At 40.5% G+C, this 16821-nt stretch overlaps 1 protein-coding gene across 4 annotated transcripts in view; it reads right to left on the bottom strand.

Annotated features, from left to right (window-relative positions):
• The window catches only part of LRP2 (LDL receptor related protein 2), a 199709-nt gene that overhangs the window by 68316 nt on the left and 114572 nt on the right, over window positions 1-16821 (bottom strand). For all 4 annotated transcript variants that reach the window (XM_032637870.1, XM_032637872.1, XM_032637871.1 and 1 more), the window contains 8 exons: window positions 16179-16345; window positions 15082-15225; window positions 10928-11037; window positions 8658-8835; window positions 6408-6621; window positions 4762-4998; window positions 2611-2799; window positions 2-922 (listed from right to left, as the gene is read on the bottom strand). In XM_032637870.1, coding sequence (XP_032493761.1) covers window positions 2-922; window positions 2611-2799; window positions 4762-4998; window positions 6408-6621; window positions 8658-8835; window positions 10928-11037; window positions 15082-15225; window positions 16179-16345 — 2160 coding nt within the window. The remainder of the gene's footprint in view (window position 1; window positions 923-2610; window positions 2800-4761; window positions 4999-6407; window positions 6622-8657; window positions 8836-10927; window positions 11038-15081; window positions 15226-16178; window positions 16346-16821) is intronic.

Below are 16821 nucleotides of genomic sequence, written 5' to 3'. Positions count from 1 at the left end.
CCCGAAACAACAACGGTGGGAGAACTGCTCCTTGAATTCAGGTTGACATAGGAAATCTGGCCTTTTCCAGATTGTAAAATTTGTGTGAAGTAGATTCTGTTATCTATGCTGTCATAGTCTAGGGCCACGGCAATTCTTTCCACACTTATTGCTGTGAAAGGTTGACTATAGTCCTCAGGGTCAAAGTGTAAGCTCCTCAAGGAATCATCCAAGGCAAAGATGAGGAAATTCTCTGATGAAATGGCACAGCTCTTGCCATCACCTTGCAGGGTCCCAAAGGCACAGCCACATTTTGGGGTGTGCAGTTTAGGCAGAGCAAAGCAGAAATGGGTGCATCCTCCATTGTCCTCCAAGCAAGGGTTGTCGTCGACCTCTGCTGGTGACCGGGGCTGAGCATTCTGGTCAAAGACGGTCACATCTCTTAGCCAGTCGATATTGTCCCTTATAACTGTTGGTGGATCTGCTTTATATGGCTCCTTGCTAGCTTGGAAGATTTTTTTTAAATTCCTGTCTACCCATATGATGGAATTTCCTAATATAGTGATGGCATAAGGAGCGGGGTAACGACTGCCAAAACGAATTACTTCAGATTCCCCTCCATCAATGCTGACCCTTGCAATTAAATCTAAAGCATCATCAACCCAATAAACGTAGCCATTGCTAAGGTCCAATGCCAAGCCCCGTGGTGTGGCAACGATGTTTGATACAAGCACAGTTCGATTGGTACAGTCAAGAAAAGAACGTTCAATCTTTGGGTTTTGTCCATAGTCAGACCAGAAGAGGTATCTGTTCTTGGGGTCTACAACAATATCCCTGGGCATATCCACTGTGGTTTTAAGGAGAACACGGCGATGGGTGGTATTGATCCTTAGAACTTCTATCAGTGTTTCAGACCTAAAAGCATTGGTGAAATAAAGATTTCCTGCAGAAAAATGAAAGAGCATGCTGATGAATGGAAAAACAAGAAGGAAGAAGAAGATACCGTTTGTAAGATTGAGGTTTGGGTCAGTATATGTTGTCTTTTCCAGGATGATAGGTTAATATCTCAGTTTAGACTTAGAAAAATAAATATTTACTCTTAGGAACTAAATAGATTGTTTCTTCACATTTAAAGAGAATGTAACTCTCTTCAGCTTCTAAAGCAGATCCGAATTCATAGCAAACATCATAACCCACTTTCTACTGAAAGGTGTATTTTCCAGAATGTCCTTCCTCTTCTACCTGAATTTTCAAAGACTCATTATCATGACATACCTTCTACTCCAACATGATGAAAGGAGCAAAGAGTGAGAGCCAGCAATATCTCAGGTTGTTACCTATGTCATCAAATGCTCTTTCTGTTTGGCATTAACGCGAGATCTTTTCTTGCCTTTCTAAGTAGTGTAGAGGTTTTCATCCCAAGGACCTTCTAAAGTCACCAAAACAAAAGGCCATTTGCCTTTGGGCACTAAAGAACAATGTAAATGCTAGAATAAAAAGCATGGCAGGAAGATAGTTTAAGGAATAGAGAGGGAGCCCGCATTGATTCCATGTAGTCAGAAGTCTGTTGTACTGCTACTAAGGGTTGGCAAACTTTTTCTGTAAGGGGCCAAAGAGTAAATATTTCAGGCTTTGCAGAGTATACAGTATACTCATGCCACAGTAACATGAAAGCGATCATAGACAATACATAAATGAATGGGCATAGCTGTGTTCCAGCAAAACTTTACTTACAAAACAGGTGGTGGGCTGCATTTGACCAACAGGCTATAGGCTGTTGACCCTTGTTTTATCTCTATCCTCAGAAATAATGTAGTAAATTTGTAATCAAGAATGGAATTTAAGAACCAAATTAAAGCCTTACCTAACCATATTACCATGTTTACTATTGGCAATTAACTATTATAGTATCTAGATTTTCATAATATATTTTAATATTTCTAAGTGATATCTATTTGCCAAGCTTGATAACACACAGTGATACCTATTTTGATATAACGGGATTATATTCTAGAAGTATAATACATTTGTTTGTCAGTGTATCATTAAAATTCAGTGGTAATCCAAAATTAAGTACATGAATCAGTATAGCTAAGTTAATGTAATATTGGGTCAGGCATTTCAATTTAACTACAATAAAGTACCTAATAATCAAAACGGTTTTCATACATTAACATGAGGAAGCAATTAAGAATTCGGCAAGTAAAATTGCTAACCTTTAAAGTAAATGTCATATTTCATGGTTTACATTATATTTTGATATCCCTTTCTCTTTGAAAATTTAGACATTTCTAATTTAGAAATTAGATGCTCATCTAAGTGGGAAATAAACCTACATAATTAAATATTTCTATCCATTTTGCCTACAGTTTGATCCTGTTAATAATAGAAGCAAATGAGATAATCTCTAATGAATCTGTCAGCTGAAACACCTTATCATTAACAGACACAAGTCTGTTACGTTTATTCTAAAAACACAATTCAATCTATTTTAAGTAATCCCAATAAACATTCAGAAAAACAGATCTGTCGCACTTATGTTAAACTTTATAGCATAAATAAGATGATAAATAAATAAGAAATGCAAACATGAAAAGCCTTTTCAATAAAATCACTATATAGCCTACCCACCTGCTACCCAATCCACTGCAATACCCCGGACTCCATTTTCTCCTATCCCATCTGTAATGATGTTTGTAAAGCTAGACCCATCTGGTCTGATTCTACGGATTGCATTATTAGATGGCACAGAGTTGCTAAAATCACACCAATAAATAAAGCCAGAAGATACGTCCACATCCACGTGCAGTGCATTTCGTCCTAGAATATTTAAGAAAAGATCATTAAACAATACTCTAGCTTGAACTAGAAGTTTTAAAAATGTCTGCCCTTCCTCTCAAACTCTCATTCCCAAACCCCCCTGCTCCAACCATGCCCCCATTATGAAATAAAGCTATTTATTTCCCAGTTGCAATGAGCACATTTACCCCCGGATCTTAGTTTCTAAAAACCACTTCCCACAGTAAAGAGCACTGGCTCCTGGGAGAAATGGCTAATTATAGGTTTGGGAAGGGAAGGTACAAGGTGAGCCTGGAACATATTTATTAGACCAAGAAACAAGGAAGCACTCGAACACTAATGGGATCATGTCGAAAAAATACAGGCAGCCACTTTGAGAGGCTCTCCCCGGCCAAAATGGATTGCCTGGAGCATCAAAAGAATAATTATGCTAAATGATTCTACACTGAATTAAAAAAATAAAAACTTGAGTGCATGTGACAGTAAAAAGGAGAGCTCTCCTTTATAGAAGAATGAATGTAGGGACTTCCCTGATGGTGCAGTGGATAAGAATCCGCCTGCCAATGCTGGAGACACGGGTTTGATCCGGGAAGATCCCACAAGCCACAGAGCAACTAAGCCTGTGCGCCACGACTACTGAGCCTGCGCTCTAGAGCCCGTGAGCCACAACTACTGAGCCCGCATGCCACGATTACTGAAGCCTGAGCGCCTAGAGCCCGTGCTCCGCGACAAGAGAAGCCACCGCAATGAGAAGCCCACACACCGCAACAAAGAGTAGCCCCTACTCGCCGCAACTAGAGAAAGCCCGCACACAGCAGCAAAGACCCAATGCAGACAAAAATTAATTAATTATTTTAAAAAGAGAATGAATGTAGAAGGAATGATAGAACAAGAAAAATCACCATTTTGCAATGCCCAATTAAATAATCATTTCAGACAAGGATCATCAATGGCTCAAACCGATGAATAAAAGGTGCCCAGGGAAAAACACATTCATGGGTACCAAAGTGTGACCCCAAAGATTTCATACAAATTACAAAGGGGGAAAATAAGCAGAGACTTCACGGTGAGCACCTTAACCAAGTGATCAAGCTTAAGCATTACTAAGAGGGGGACAAGCTGACATTATGTCCTTTTTAATGAGGTTCTGTATCAGGGACACAGCTTCCTCTGTGAAGGATTCTTCTCAAGTGTGTTCAACCCCAATCTAATCAAGCAATTAGACCTAACTTTCATTTCGTGGGAAATCAGGGTATAAATTGAATGACAAGTTAAACGACACTATGAGGAAGTAATCAGACATCCTCAATGTGAGATGCTAAAAAGACAATAGGGTTGTCTCTTCAAAAAAATCACTGTCATAACAATATACTGGGGTAACTACTACAGATCAAAAGACACAAAACAGACATTCCAAATACGATGCGTGAATCTTGATTAGACCTTGGCTGGAACAAATCCACAGCTATAAAAATATTATGAGGCCAACAGGAAAAAATATGAATTAGATGATAATGCCCTTCAAGCTGCATGCTAAGTAGACAGGGGTGAAGTGTCATGATATCTGCAATATATCTTCAAAAGGTTCATTCAAAATATATGTATATGTATGTATACACACATAAACACACAGAGAGATTGAAGGCTCAAATGTGGTGAAATGTTAAGAATGGTTGAATCTAGCGGGTATAAGGATGTTCTCTATACCATTTTTTCAACTTTTCTGCATTTGATATTTTTCAAAATGAAAAGTTGGTTGAAAAACTTAGTGACTTTATTTACAAGATGGTAACTTAGATCCATGACTTTTTAGAGATAAGAAAACAGAGATGAGTCATGAGGACATGTGAATATGGTTATCAAGCAGGATAAACAAGCTTCCTTATGTGCCGAATCCAGACGTGGAGAAATGTTTTATGGTACCAAGGACTTCAACATGGCACCAGATGGAGTCAAATGTGACTTATACTGGAGTTGGCATACCTTGGCCTGCCACTGGCACCATGGCTTCTGAATGATCTGACAATTCCAAGCTAAAGCCCCTGATTGCCCACAGCGTGGAAACAACAATGAAAGAGTGATATGGGGAGCAGGTCCGGTTATCAGGACTGAGTTTAAATCCGGTGGCACAGGCACATGAGAACAGTCTTCCCGGTACAGGCAGGCAAATTTGCTGACAGGCATTCACGTTGTTGCTACAGCCATTTGAGGATTCGGAGCCTAAATGAAATCAAAATTAGTTTGTAACTTTTCACCCCACCTACTTGCCACTCCATGTCAAATTTTTCAACTGAGTCACCAAATAAGTCATTATAAAAGTAAGTAACAAAACATGGAATCTGATTTAACCTAAAAACAATATTGGAGAGCCTACTGCTTATAGAATTAACACGTACAGAGGTTTAAAACAGGACCACAACTATATAATAGTTATATAGTTTATATATTATATAATAATAGAGAATGGAGCACCAATTGTTTTTCTTCCACAAATCATTCAAGAATTAGAGGAATTAGGGAGGTCAGTCAACAAATTCTAATTTTTTCTCTTTTTGCCCTCTTGACCTATGTACTGGCATTTTAAATTATATCAGTTTTAATTACATGATCAACACTGTAATGAGCATTTGATTTAAAGTATATTAAATAAGAATATTTAAGGGCTTTTTGAACATGCAATAAAATAATACCAAGTAACAAACCTAGGTTATAGGACAGCAAACAAATCTTTGGCTAGGGACTAAAAGCTATAAAATATTTCAAAATTATAAAAAATAATCTCCAGATCATAATGTTAATATAAAGGGGCCAATCAGAAGTTAGATTATCTCTGGGAAAAAAATCTATTGAAAAAGGCAACATCTAAGAGTATTCCTTTTAAGATTAAAAAAATTCTATCATGTTAATCACTTTCCCAGCAGATACCCAACAAATACTTACTGAGCACCTCCAATGCTCCAGCAACTATTCTAGTTACTGGGGAGAGAGTAAGAAACAAGACAGACGAAATACCTGTCCTTATGGAGGTTACCTTCCAATGAAGATCCCAGATGATAAACACATACATAATATGTCAGGGAGTACGATAAAATAAAAGCAAAGGGGCTTCCCTGGTGGCGCAGTGGTTGAGAGTCCGCCTGCCGATGCAGGGGACGCGGGTTCGTGCCCCGGTCTGGGAAGATCCCACGTGCCGCGGAGCGGCTGGGCCCGTGAGCCATGGCCGCTGGGCCTGCGCGTCCGGAGCCTGTCCTCCGCAGCGGGAGAGGCCACAACAGTGAGAGGCCCGCGTAACGCATAAAAAAAAAAAAAAAAAAAAAAAAAAAAAAAAAAAAAAAAAAAAAAATAAAAGCAAAGTAAGGAGTTTAAAGTGCCGTGGAAAGAATGGGAGTAAGTTTACTCTGCAGTCAATCTGGCCTTTCAGATGCCAGCTTAGTCTTTGACACTTAGCCATGCTTAAGACATGGCTATAATTTTTTAAATATCTTGGGGTAATTTCAGTTTGCATGCATGTGTATGCACACAGTTTTGTGCGCATGTGGGTTTGTTGTGTGGGCATGTCAGTGTGCAGACACCCATGAATAAATATATATACACCCATGAGTATGTATGTTTCAATGACAAATACTCACCACGTCTTTGATAAATTTGAAGGCCCCTGAGATTTGGGACATTATCTCTCAAGACTATTTTGTTGGCCCCAGTAGCCTTGTCAACCCTTTCAATGACCTCATATTCTTCATCGGTATAATAAAGGAAGGGGCCATAGACAGCAAGTCCCCAGGGGTAGGCAAGATGGTTTACCAGGATCATTCGATTTGTACCATCCACGTTTCCTCTTTCAATCTGAAAGATCAAAATTTTCATTATTGACTGTTTCATGGCGCAATGAGGAAAATGTTTAAAACCAATATTCTCTTAATAATGTTTCACATGTATATAGCACTCTCTCCTTTCCAGGGATTTCCGACTATATTTGATAGTCACATCTATGTAGGTGAGACAAACGTCATTGTGCCCATTTCACTGACGATGAAGCTGAAATCCAAATAAGCCAATCAACTTTCTCAGATGGCATGGTGACGAATAGGGGACTAATCCCTGCATGTGATATTCTGGTCAAGGATAATACACATTTAATGTCTAACTGGCCCTGCGTTTAACATCTTCACCAACTATTTCTGCAACGGAGATAGGAAACGTGCTCAACACACTCACAGCAAGACAGCAAGATAGCGCTGTTATATCAGCACAGTAACAAGCCTGAGTCAAAATGACTCTGATGAACTAGAAAAGAACTCAAGAATGAAGTTTCTAACGGGAAGTGACAAGCATTCTGCTCTGGAAGAAAAACAAAATGTAGACATAGCTGGTTTGATTTCATTCCAGAAACTTGTCTCAAGTGCCTCCTCTGCGCCAGGATCTGAGCTGAGTGCTGGTAACAGAGAAACGGGGTGTGACTCCTGCCTTCCTGGACAAGGGAACCCAGCAGTTATGAGAGCAGGTTATGCCCTAGAAACAGACAGAGGTTCCGGAAGGGTAGAGAACAGGGGAGCTAAGCTCTGAGGGGAGCTGCTGAGGGAGTGACCAGGACCAGATGAGCTGACCACGCTTGGCTGAAGTATCTGGAGCTACTTATCTGGGCCAGGGTTCCAGGGTTCCTTGTGGTTTTATGAAGACCACATGCCTCCATCACTAAAACAGGTTCAGGTTCATTAGTGAGGGTCGTGCTCTTGTCAAGGCTAGAGAGAAGTGGCCCAGAATGGTGGAAGTGGCAGAAAAAGGCTGGACCTGAGAGAAGAGGCATGGGGACAAACTGCCAGGATTTTGTGATGATTAAATAAGGATGTGGTTATTAGAGTGAAGGAGGACCATGTGGGTTCTAGCCTAGGAGAAAGGATGAGGAGTCATACCACCAACCAGCTCACAGATTCCAGAGAGCGGAGCAGATGTGGAAACAGGAAGGGGAGGGGCCTGGGGAGTCTGGTCTGGGACACGCGAATTTGTAAGCAGAAGCCACACCATGTGGCACGAGCTTCTGCAAAGTGCTTTCACACACATCACCTACTTCTTTTTCAACATTATAAACACATATCAGGAGTGAAATGAGTACTCAGCGAGCTGTCATGAACTGAAAACCAAACCTACCGGACAATTTTATGGAGAGCATCCATGTCAAAGACGGCTCTGAAATCACTCCTGTTCTTTAAAGCAAGGAAGAGACTAGCACACACTCAACATCCAAAACAATATTTTAGTTGAGCAATAATTATTACTGAGCACCTTCTATGTGCCCAGTCCCAGCTCAGCTGCATAAGCACAGTAGTGAAGATCAAATGTTATTTCTGTCAATGAATGGAATTTATAGCTCCTGCTTCTTATGGCAGAATGTAATGAACTCCACCTTGGAGTTTAAAATTACCAGGAAAGGGAGTTTTCACACATCCATCTACCATGTTAGGACATTAGAGCGTCATATGTAGCTGTGAGGGGGCACTGAGCTCAGAAGCTTGCTATTTTTTTTTTTTCTTAGTCTGTGCAATCGGAGAGCCTTTGAGAACTTGCGAAGAAAAGCACTGAAATCACTGAAACATGAAAGAAAGGGCTCTTAAAGGACAAATACGAAATGAGAAATGGAATTATTTTATCTTGAAGAAAAAGAAAGAATGAAGGAAAAAATATACATTCTGTAAGGAACCATGCACACACTATAAAGAACTGGACTTCAGGGAAAGAAGTTATTGAGAGAAAGGGCAATAAAACACTGGTACAAATGGCCAAGTGAGATTTCTTGAGAACCACTGCCAGACAACTCAGAACAATCAATGTCAGCTGTGCAAGCTCGGCAACAAAGAACAACAGACTAGAAAGCGTGCTCATACCACTCCCGTGCTGCTGACTGCCCAGTAGAGTTTCTGCTCCTCAATATCGAGGGTGATAAACGCCACATTATCAAGGCTCCCAGTAAAGAGAGTTTTTCGAGATGTGCCATCCATGTTAGCGCTGGCAATCTTGGGGGGAATGCCACTGTCGGTTCCTCGGTCTGACCAATACAGCTTCCTACAACCATGAAAAACAAAGGCATTTAGTGAAACAGATGCTTTCACTACATATTTAAATGAAAAACATGTCTTTCTTGTCCTCAAGATGCACACCATTCAAGGCAGGAAGTCTGAAACATTAATATCTTGTTACATCCAATGTGGAGGAGTCCTTACTCAGTGTTCTCTAATGTCTGTATACTTCTTAGTTATTATTGGGGGAGAGGCCATTTAAAATGGTATCTGATACAGGATACCATTTTCCATTGGTGGGCAATCCTTTAGCTTGGTCACACAGGAATTTCACGGACTAAGAAGAGCCTGTATCAACAGTCGATCCTTTTCAAAGACTCAGTATGCCCAGCACACTAGGAAGGACAAAGCTAATGTAAATGTGGTCAAGTACCTCCCTGATCACCTCTCAGCCCTCTTATTTAATTCTTTTCCACATCATCTACCACAAGACCAGCTACTTTATTTTCTGATTTTCGTGATGGAAAATGCAATGTGTACACAGGAACCCTAATCAGCACACAGTATTACCATATCCGTGATCCATGAAACTTCATTAAAATATACGAGGGTTGCTTTCCATTCACAGTGAGAACATAACTTCTAGACTCGAATCCAAGTTTTCATTCCTTTCTATCTCACCTCCTGCTATAGCCTCAACAGACAACCCTCTCACACTCTTTCCCTATAAGTCCTCGAAACACTTAATTCCGATCATCTTTATATGCATACCTCTTTCACCACCAATCCAAGATACCCATCCCATGAACCTCCTCTTCAATTCTAAACTTCTCTACCTCTAAGTTCTCAGACTCTAAAATTCCCTGCTTCAACCCAACTCTTCCATCTCTTCCTTGCTCCTATTTTATTTCTTCCATTGAACCTGTTCTTTGCGCTTAAAACTTGTCTGAGCTCTCAATCCTTCAGGCCCTCTAGGCCTGGACCTCATACCATTGTAACCATTTTAACAATATTCTGATTTATTCTCATGATCTCCCATTGTGCCTACCTTGCTAACTACTAACCCTGAGTTCCTGTCATTCTTTTCTTTCTCCTTTCCCATGCCAGGCTGCCAGAAGTTTTCTGGACAGAGTCACAAAACTCTTGTGAATTCTGAGTTCACTAAAAATTTAAGCTACCGAAACTTAGCTAAGAACTCTCATCCCTGACTGAACACTTTCTTCCTTCCCCTGACCCTTTCCACTCCAGTTCCGATCAATCTTTCTAAAATACAGATTAGGTTCTATCATTCCCTTCCTCCAAATTCCCTGCTGGCTCCTTATTTCTCAAAAAAAATACAATGCAACTCCTTAGCATGACATTAAAGTCCTTCCCTAGACTTCCCTGGTGGTCCAGTGGCTAAGACTCCGCACTCCCAATGCAGGGGGCCCGGATTCGACCCCGGTCAGGGAACTAGATCCCACATGCCACAACTAAGAGTTCGCATGCCACAACTAAAGATCCCGCACGAGGCAAGAAGATCCCATGTGCTGCAGCTAAGACCCGGCGCAGCCAAATAAATAAATAAATATTAAAAAAATAAATAAAGACCCTCTCTGATTTGTCCCCAAATGACTTTAGCTGCTGTATCTCCCATCTAGTCAATTGCCCCCTACTCGAAGTCTCTGATTCCAGCCCTCTACACAATCATGTTAAATGCCACCATGTCTCTGGGCCTTCACTGCTCTTTGGCCTCAAGTACCACTTCTCAGCTGCAACCCATCCTGCACCTGCTGGAAGCCTTCTCATCCTTCAAGGTCTATTTCAAGTGTTTATCCACCCCCTTAAAACTTTCCACATTCATTCAAAGTCAAAATGCATTATTGTTCATTCTTATAATTCTATTTTAAAATGTCTGAAATTTTTATTTGTTTGGAATTAATTTTAAGTTCAATGTTACTAATTTGAAAAACAGAACACAATACACATTAAATATAACTTAGAGTTATTTATTTCTTACTGAGATCTATATTTTTCAAATGTCAGCATATAAAATCAGAAAAGGCCCTACGTTTGAAATCTTCCATTTTATTAGACCATAATATTAACAAGGGTGGTGCTGTACAGAAGACAGACACTACTTATGAATGAATTCTCACCCATTAACAGGATCAATAGTTATGCCAACCGGAAAACCAACTCCAAGATTCGTCCCATCATTGGTAATCAGTGTTTTTCCGTATCTGACATCTCCTCGGAGTGTCAAAACCTATATAAGGGGAAAATAAAGAAAGCTATGATGAAGGAGAACTTAAACACACAACGAATTCAAAGCATGATTGTGGTGAATGGGAGGGTTTGCCTGATATTCAGATAATCCCTAATTGCTTTTCAGGGCTATGAGAAAATCGGCTTAGAAAATGGGAGTAAGAAAACAAAAATCACCTCTCAAATTTCTATTTTCAATTCACCTAAAGTTCCAGGAGAGGATATTTATACGGATAAAAAAAAGATTCAAATGAGTGAACATACAGAATCATTGCCTGAGCGAAACTACAGAAAAAGATGAGAAAACTCTGGAAGACCAATGGGAACCCCCCAGGTCTCCTGTACCCCAGTGACTGGGCCATAGCATGCAGTGGCCCATCACTGCAAACACAGTTGATCAAACAGTCCAAATTTACACAGAGTTAAAGTGAATTCTGTGCCAGGTTAACGGCCTGAGTGCAAATCCTGACCCGGCCAGATCTGACTATAGGACCTGAGGCAACTAAGTTCACCTCTCTGAACTTTATCAGTAAATGTGGATGACAAATTCCCTTCTGCATAGAGGTGCCAGGAACGTGAGACAATGCATGTAAAGTGCTTCGCACAGCACCCAGCGCAACTGTGTTCAATATTTTTTATTGATCCATTTATTGGGACCTCACTATGTAGCAGGCCTTATACTAAGCATTATCGGATTTAATCCTCACAGTAATTTTGTGAGATAGATGGCATTATTATGCTCATATAACGTGATGAAAAAGAGGCCTAGAGAGGATTTGTGGTTTTCCCAATGTTATGTTTTTAAGTAATCTTGCTAGAATTGTTATAACCACAGTGTTATAACACTGTGAAACACCACAGAGGGATATGGATTACTGGACTAGATGCAGTTTCTTATAGAAACAAGGCTATTTTGGTATGCACTTGAGACAGTCTGAGATGAGAAAAACTCTTAAGAAATAAGAAGATACCTTTTGATTTGCATGAAGGCTTTTCTATAAAATTACATTTCAACACAAACTGATTATTTGTGTTTGTTTCTATCTCTGCCTCTCTATCTATATACATCTCTCTCTCTCACACACACACACACACACACATACACACACCCTTCTCTCCCTCACTCTTCTCTCTATATTTTCTCTCTCCTGTGTGGTACGTTTCTCTCCTATTTGGACTAAAATAATTTTTCTCTTTTCAATTTGCCTCTTCCTGCTGCAATTTCTCTCCTTTCCCTAAGGATGGCTTTGGTTCAAAGGGAAGTCCGTCTCCTTGTGGTTTTTTTTTTTTCCTTTTTTAAAAAATTTTACATCTTTATTGGAGTATAATTGCTTTATAATGGTGTCTTAGTTTCTGCTTTATAACAAAGTGAATCAGTTATACATATACATATGTCCCCATATCTCTTCCCTCTTGCGTCTCCCTCCCTCCCACCCTCCCTATCCCACCCCTCTAGGTGGTCACAAAGCACCGAGCTGATCTCCCTGTGCTATGCGGCTGCTTCCCACTATCTATCTATTTTACGTTTGGTAGCATATATATGTCCATGCCACTCTCTCACTTTGTCACAGCTTACCCTTCCCCCTCCCCATATCCTCAAGTCTCCTTGTGTTTTGGCAGAGATGGAGCTCTCTCACGCACGGCCATGCTGTAGGGTTCACTCTTCAGCTACAGAATTGCTTTTAGTGAGTGAGCACACAGCTACCCCTAGCGGAAGAGTTGGAATTAAATGTGAGTTTCTCCTACTCTGGAACGGATATCATACAGGAAAACAGTACTTGGACACAATTTCTGTTTTTTTAATCAATCTAACATTCATCTGGAAGAGTCACAATTGATACCACCAAAGGAAAAAACCGATAAAAACACTAAAGGGGCAATTTACCTTTATGGATAGTCTAAATATATTGATGATTTGAGGGAAACAGGGCTCTGTATTCGCAGGATACCTTAGCGTCAAGTACTTTTACTTACTGAACTGTTAACCCCATTTTATGGATAAGGAAGCACAGACTCAGAGAAGTTATATAATTTGTCCAAGGTCAAACAGCCTGTGAGTAAACACCGTGCTTAGTCACAAAATGCATTTTCATATCTCAGGGTCTTTATTCAAGTGTTGTTTTTTTTTTCTCCCTACTTCTTCATTATGCAGAAATAAAGGATGGTCATCCTTCAAGACTTAGCTCTCAAGTAACCTCTTGGGGGAAGCCCACCGTTCTCTCCCCACACACTTACTTCTGTCCTTAATCACTCTCTTTCTATTCAACACACATATCACACTTACACTGGAGCAAAGATATTTGTTTAGGTGTCTAGCTCTCAGATGTGTGAGCTTCTTAAAAGCAGGGAAAACAAATGTTTGATTCATCCTTGACTATCCAGGACTAACCATGGCACCAACCCATGGAAAGCATTTCCTAGTGCTTATTGAATGAATGCATAAAGGAGCAAGCAAGCCAGACTCGAAGCCAGGACTCCAAAGCAAGTTCTCTCTCCTCTGGACCTCACTGCATTTGGAGCACAATTACCAACTCTAGGTTTCCGTGGTTAAAGTGGCCTCACCAATACACACACATGCACACGCACATACTCAGTTCTTCAACTGGTGCTTTTCTGTTGTATCTAACCCTGATGGAGAAGACACGTGCCCTGCTCTTGGAAGAGTATCAGTCCAAAAGAGAAGACCCCACTTACAAAGCAGGAGCAGATTAACTGCCATTTGGAATGAAGACAGTTTTCTACTGAGTGGACTCTAGAATGTGAGTTTGGTATTAAAGGTCTTGGGCAGTAAATATTGCCTGTGTTTTGATGGGTCAGTGATATTTTTCGTTGAGGTTGTGCAAAATACCTTCTGTCACTGTCAAAGGGGGTTGAAGCAGGCTAGACTGCCGAACTTGTGGTTTACAACAAGGCAAAGTTAGACCACCCACCTTCCCCAGAATCAGGGCAGTGAAGCTGACTGTTTAAGCCAGTTTCTTAGCTTCTATGGGCTTCAGATTTTCATCTAACATAGAGCTTGAACCAGATGAGGCTCCAAGGTTCCCTTCACGTTAGGAGCTGCTGATTCTACCCGGCTTGAGATGAGCATACTGCATGCGTACTGCGAATGTCCCCGTCACTGTGACCGTTTACTACACTTGCCTGCCCTCCGGAATGTTGTAAGGATTGGATGAGATGATGTTTGCGGAAGACCTTTGTAAACTGTAAAGCACTGTTCTGACTATCGAATAAGCACTCCTCCTAGCAAATCTGCTCTAAATTAGCCACTTAGCTGCTGTGTACCTTCCTATCTTAAGCATTAATCTTTCTGAACGCCCCAAAGAGAACCAACTTACTAACTGGTGCCTCATCCTGAGCAGTGGACTGTCACCCTACTGTCGCTCTCCCAAGACCAGCCCTTTGCATTAGGAATTCTCACTCTCAAAATTACTCTGAATGAATAATCCATCACATGTTTTAACCTTGTCCCAGAGTGGAGCAAACCAGTACTAGTCAAGTTACCTCTGATTTACTTCATGTGATTTCATACCTGTGCCCCTATAGAATTTCTTCTGGGAATTAGAGTAAAAAAAAACACTTATCTCAAAAAAGGAAAGCATCAAAGGAATCAGAATCAAGTTTCTACTTTCTGTTTCACTGTTGGAGCCATAGAAAGATTTCCATCTAAGCACAGAGGTAACCTATAAATTTGGTTTAGAACTGAAATCGTATTGAATACTTGATGAGGAAAGATAATGAAAATGCCTTGCCGACTATAAGCTTCCCTTTATGTTGAACTACTTACATAATTTTTTATTTACCTTTGTATATATCTTAATAAATTATCTAACATCCTTTTATATGAACAAGTTACCCTTTATACTTAGGAGGAGACAAAGTAGGGCAGTAGAAAGTTCCAATTTTTAGGTTTCTCCTTGGCTTCAGAGACTTTGATAGTTAATATTAATATCCCTTGTGCTTCCTCCACATGACAGCATTTCCTGAGAATAGATTTTACGTGACTAAGAAACCAGTGTTTGTGTCAATAGTATTATGGAATCATTACCTTAATTGACTGAGTTCCACGATTGGTATAATAAAGGTTTCTTGATAGCCAATCTAAGGCCAGGCTCGTAGAAGCCCCCAAACTTGATAGAGGAACAAACACTGTCCTGTTGGTGCCATCTGTCTTCACTCTGTGAATTTCACCCTGGTGAGAAAGACGAGGAGGGGTGAGCTGTTTCAAGGCCACAGCTTCACTGCAGCTACTGCCAGCTACTGTGTTTCTTTAACACGCCTCACACGTGGAAGAAAGGCAAAGTTTCAGGGCCACTGGCTGGGGTTACCGCGTATAACGCTAACGCCAGCAACACTGCAAACACTGATTTTCAAGTGCATCACAGGAATATACAAGGCTTACCATTCAGGCTCCCTCTGATATCGGCTACAGAAGTTTATTCCTTAACCACCACAGGCCAAAGAGTCATAAAAATAATCCAAGTTACAGGTGTGAATCGGGAGGCCAGGAGTATATTTTTCCACAGAGGTGACAAGCATCAACCACAAAGGTCTTCCCTCTCTTCCTCACTTGTATTTTCCTTGCCCCTTCCCCATCCTCACAGGTTTCTTCCCTAAAGGGTGAGGAAAGGGTCCCAGTGGGAAGGAAATTGGAGGAGTGTTCTTTTTTATCCTAGAGGGAAAGATTCTGAGCGAAGGCCACAGCGGCCACATCAGATGCTTTCCTGGAATTCCCTTAGGGAACTATTGCTTTTGGTCTTGAGCGATGATCATTTTTATGTTAGTCTAATATCCTCATTTTTATGTTCGTCTAATAGACTAAAGCTCCTTAGGAGCAAGCTTTGTTACTGCTTCCTCTTGGCATGTACTCTGCAGTTGGAAGCAGTGAGTTCAGTGCAGGGAGAAGAGTAGTCACTTAATACTTGTTGAATGGATAAATATACCCAATAGCTTAAACGTGCTTATTATCGGGTCTTTGCTCCAGGCCAACTTCCCACTGACATCCCTCACTAAATTAAAAAATGCTTAGTGGTAAATCTATTTATGTCTGGGCCACTTGACACCCAGCAAAAATATAAGAAGGCCTCAGTGCAGGTAGGCTCTTCAAGAACAAGTTGCATACTTTGAATGTTATTCGAAACTTACTGGATTTTCAAGCCAATAGATGAATTGCTCTGAGTAATCAACTGCAACGTCATAACCATTCTGTATCCCTGATATGGGCACCATAGCATCAAAGGTCTTCACCTCAGGGTTAAGGGAGATTCCAAAAATTATACTGTGTCTTACAACTATTAGGAACGCTTCATCACCTGTGAAAATAACAGAATATCTCTCAAAATTATATCCCAGACATTTAGAGTAACAGAAGGTAGTGGATTGGTACCATCTGATGGGACAAAATGCCACTGCAGAACTGCTCCAATAACCATAATGCATGATAGATATTTCACCAGATAATCCAGGGCCTTCCATTGGGTTTCAATGGGTTGCTGCGTCACCAGACCATCAACTTCACACATAAGACCTCTGGAATTACCCAAAGTAGATCAGCATTTATCATACTCTTCATTAATTCCTTACTCATGCTGCTAAACTATCCAAGTTTGCTAAGAGTCACAGACAAGAAGTTCTTCCATTTCTATACGCAGAATAACTCAGAGAAAGGAGAGTTGGATTTTGCCCCAAAATGTGAAAGAAAATTTATAGACTCTCCTTGGTGAATGGCAGTTCATTTGTTTTAATTATGTTCAGAAAGTAACACCACACGGTGTTGCCTAGTGTTTAT

The sequence above is a fragment of the Phocoena sinus genome, chromosome 7 (genome assembly GCF_008692025.1).
Source record: "Phocoena sinus isolate mPhoSin1 chromosome 7, mPhoSin1.pri, whole genome shotgun sequence".
NCBI classification, from domain to species: Eukaryota; Metazoa; Chordata; class Mammalia; order Artiodactyla; family Phocoenidae; genus Phocoena; species Phocoena sinus.
This window is presented reverse-complemented; position numbering and strand designations above follow the sequence as displayed.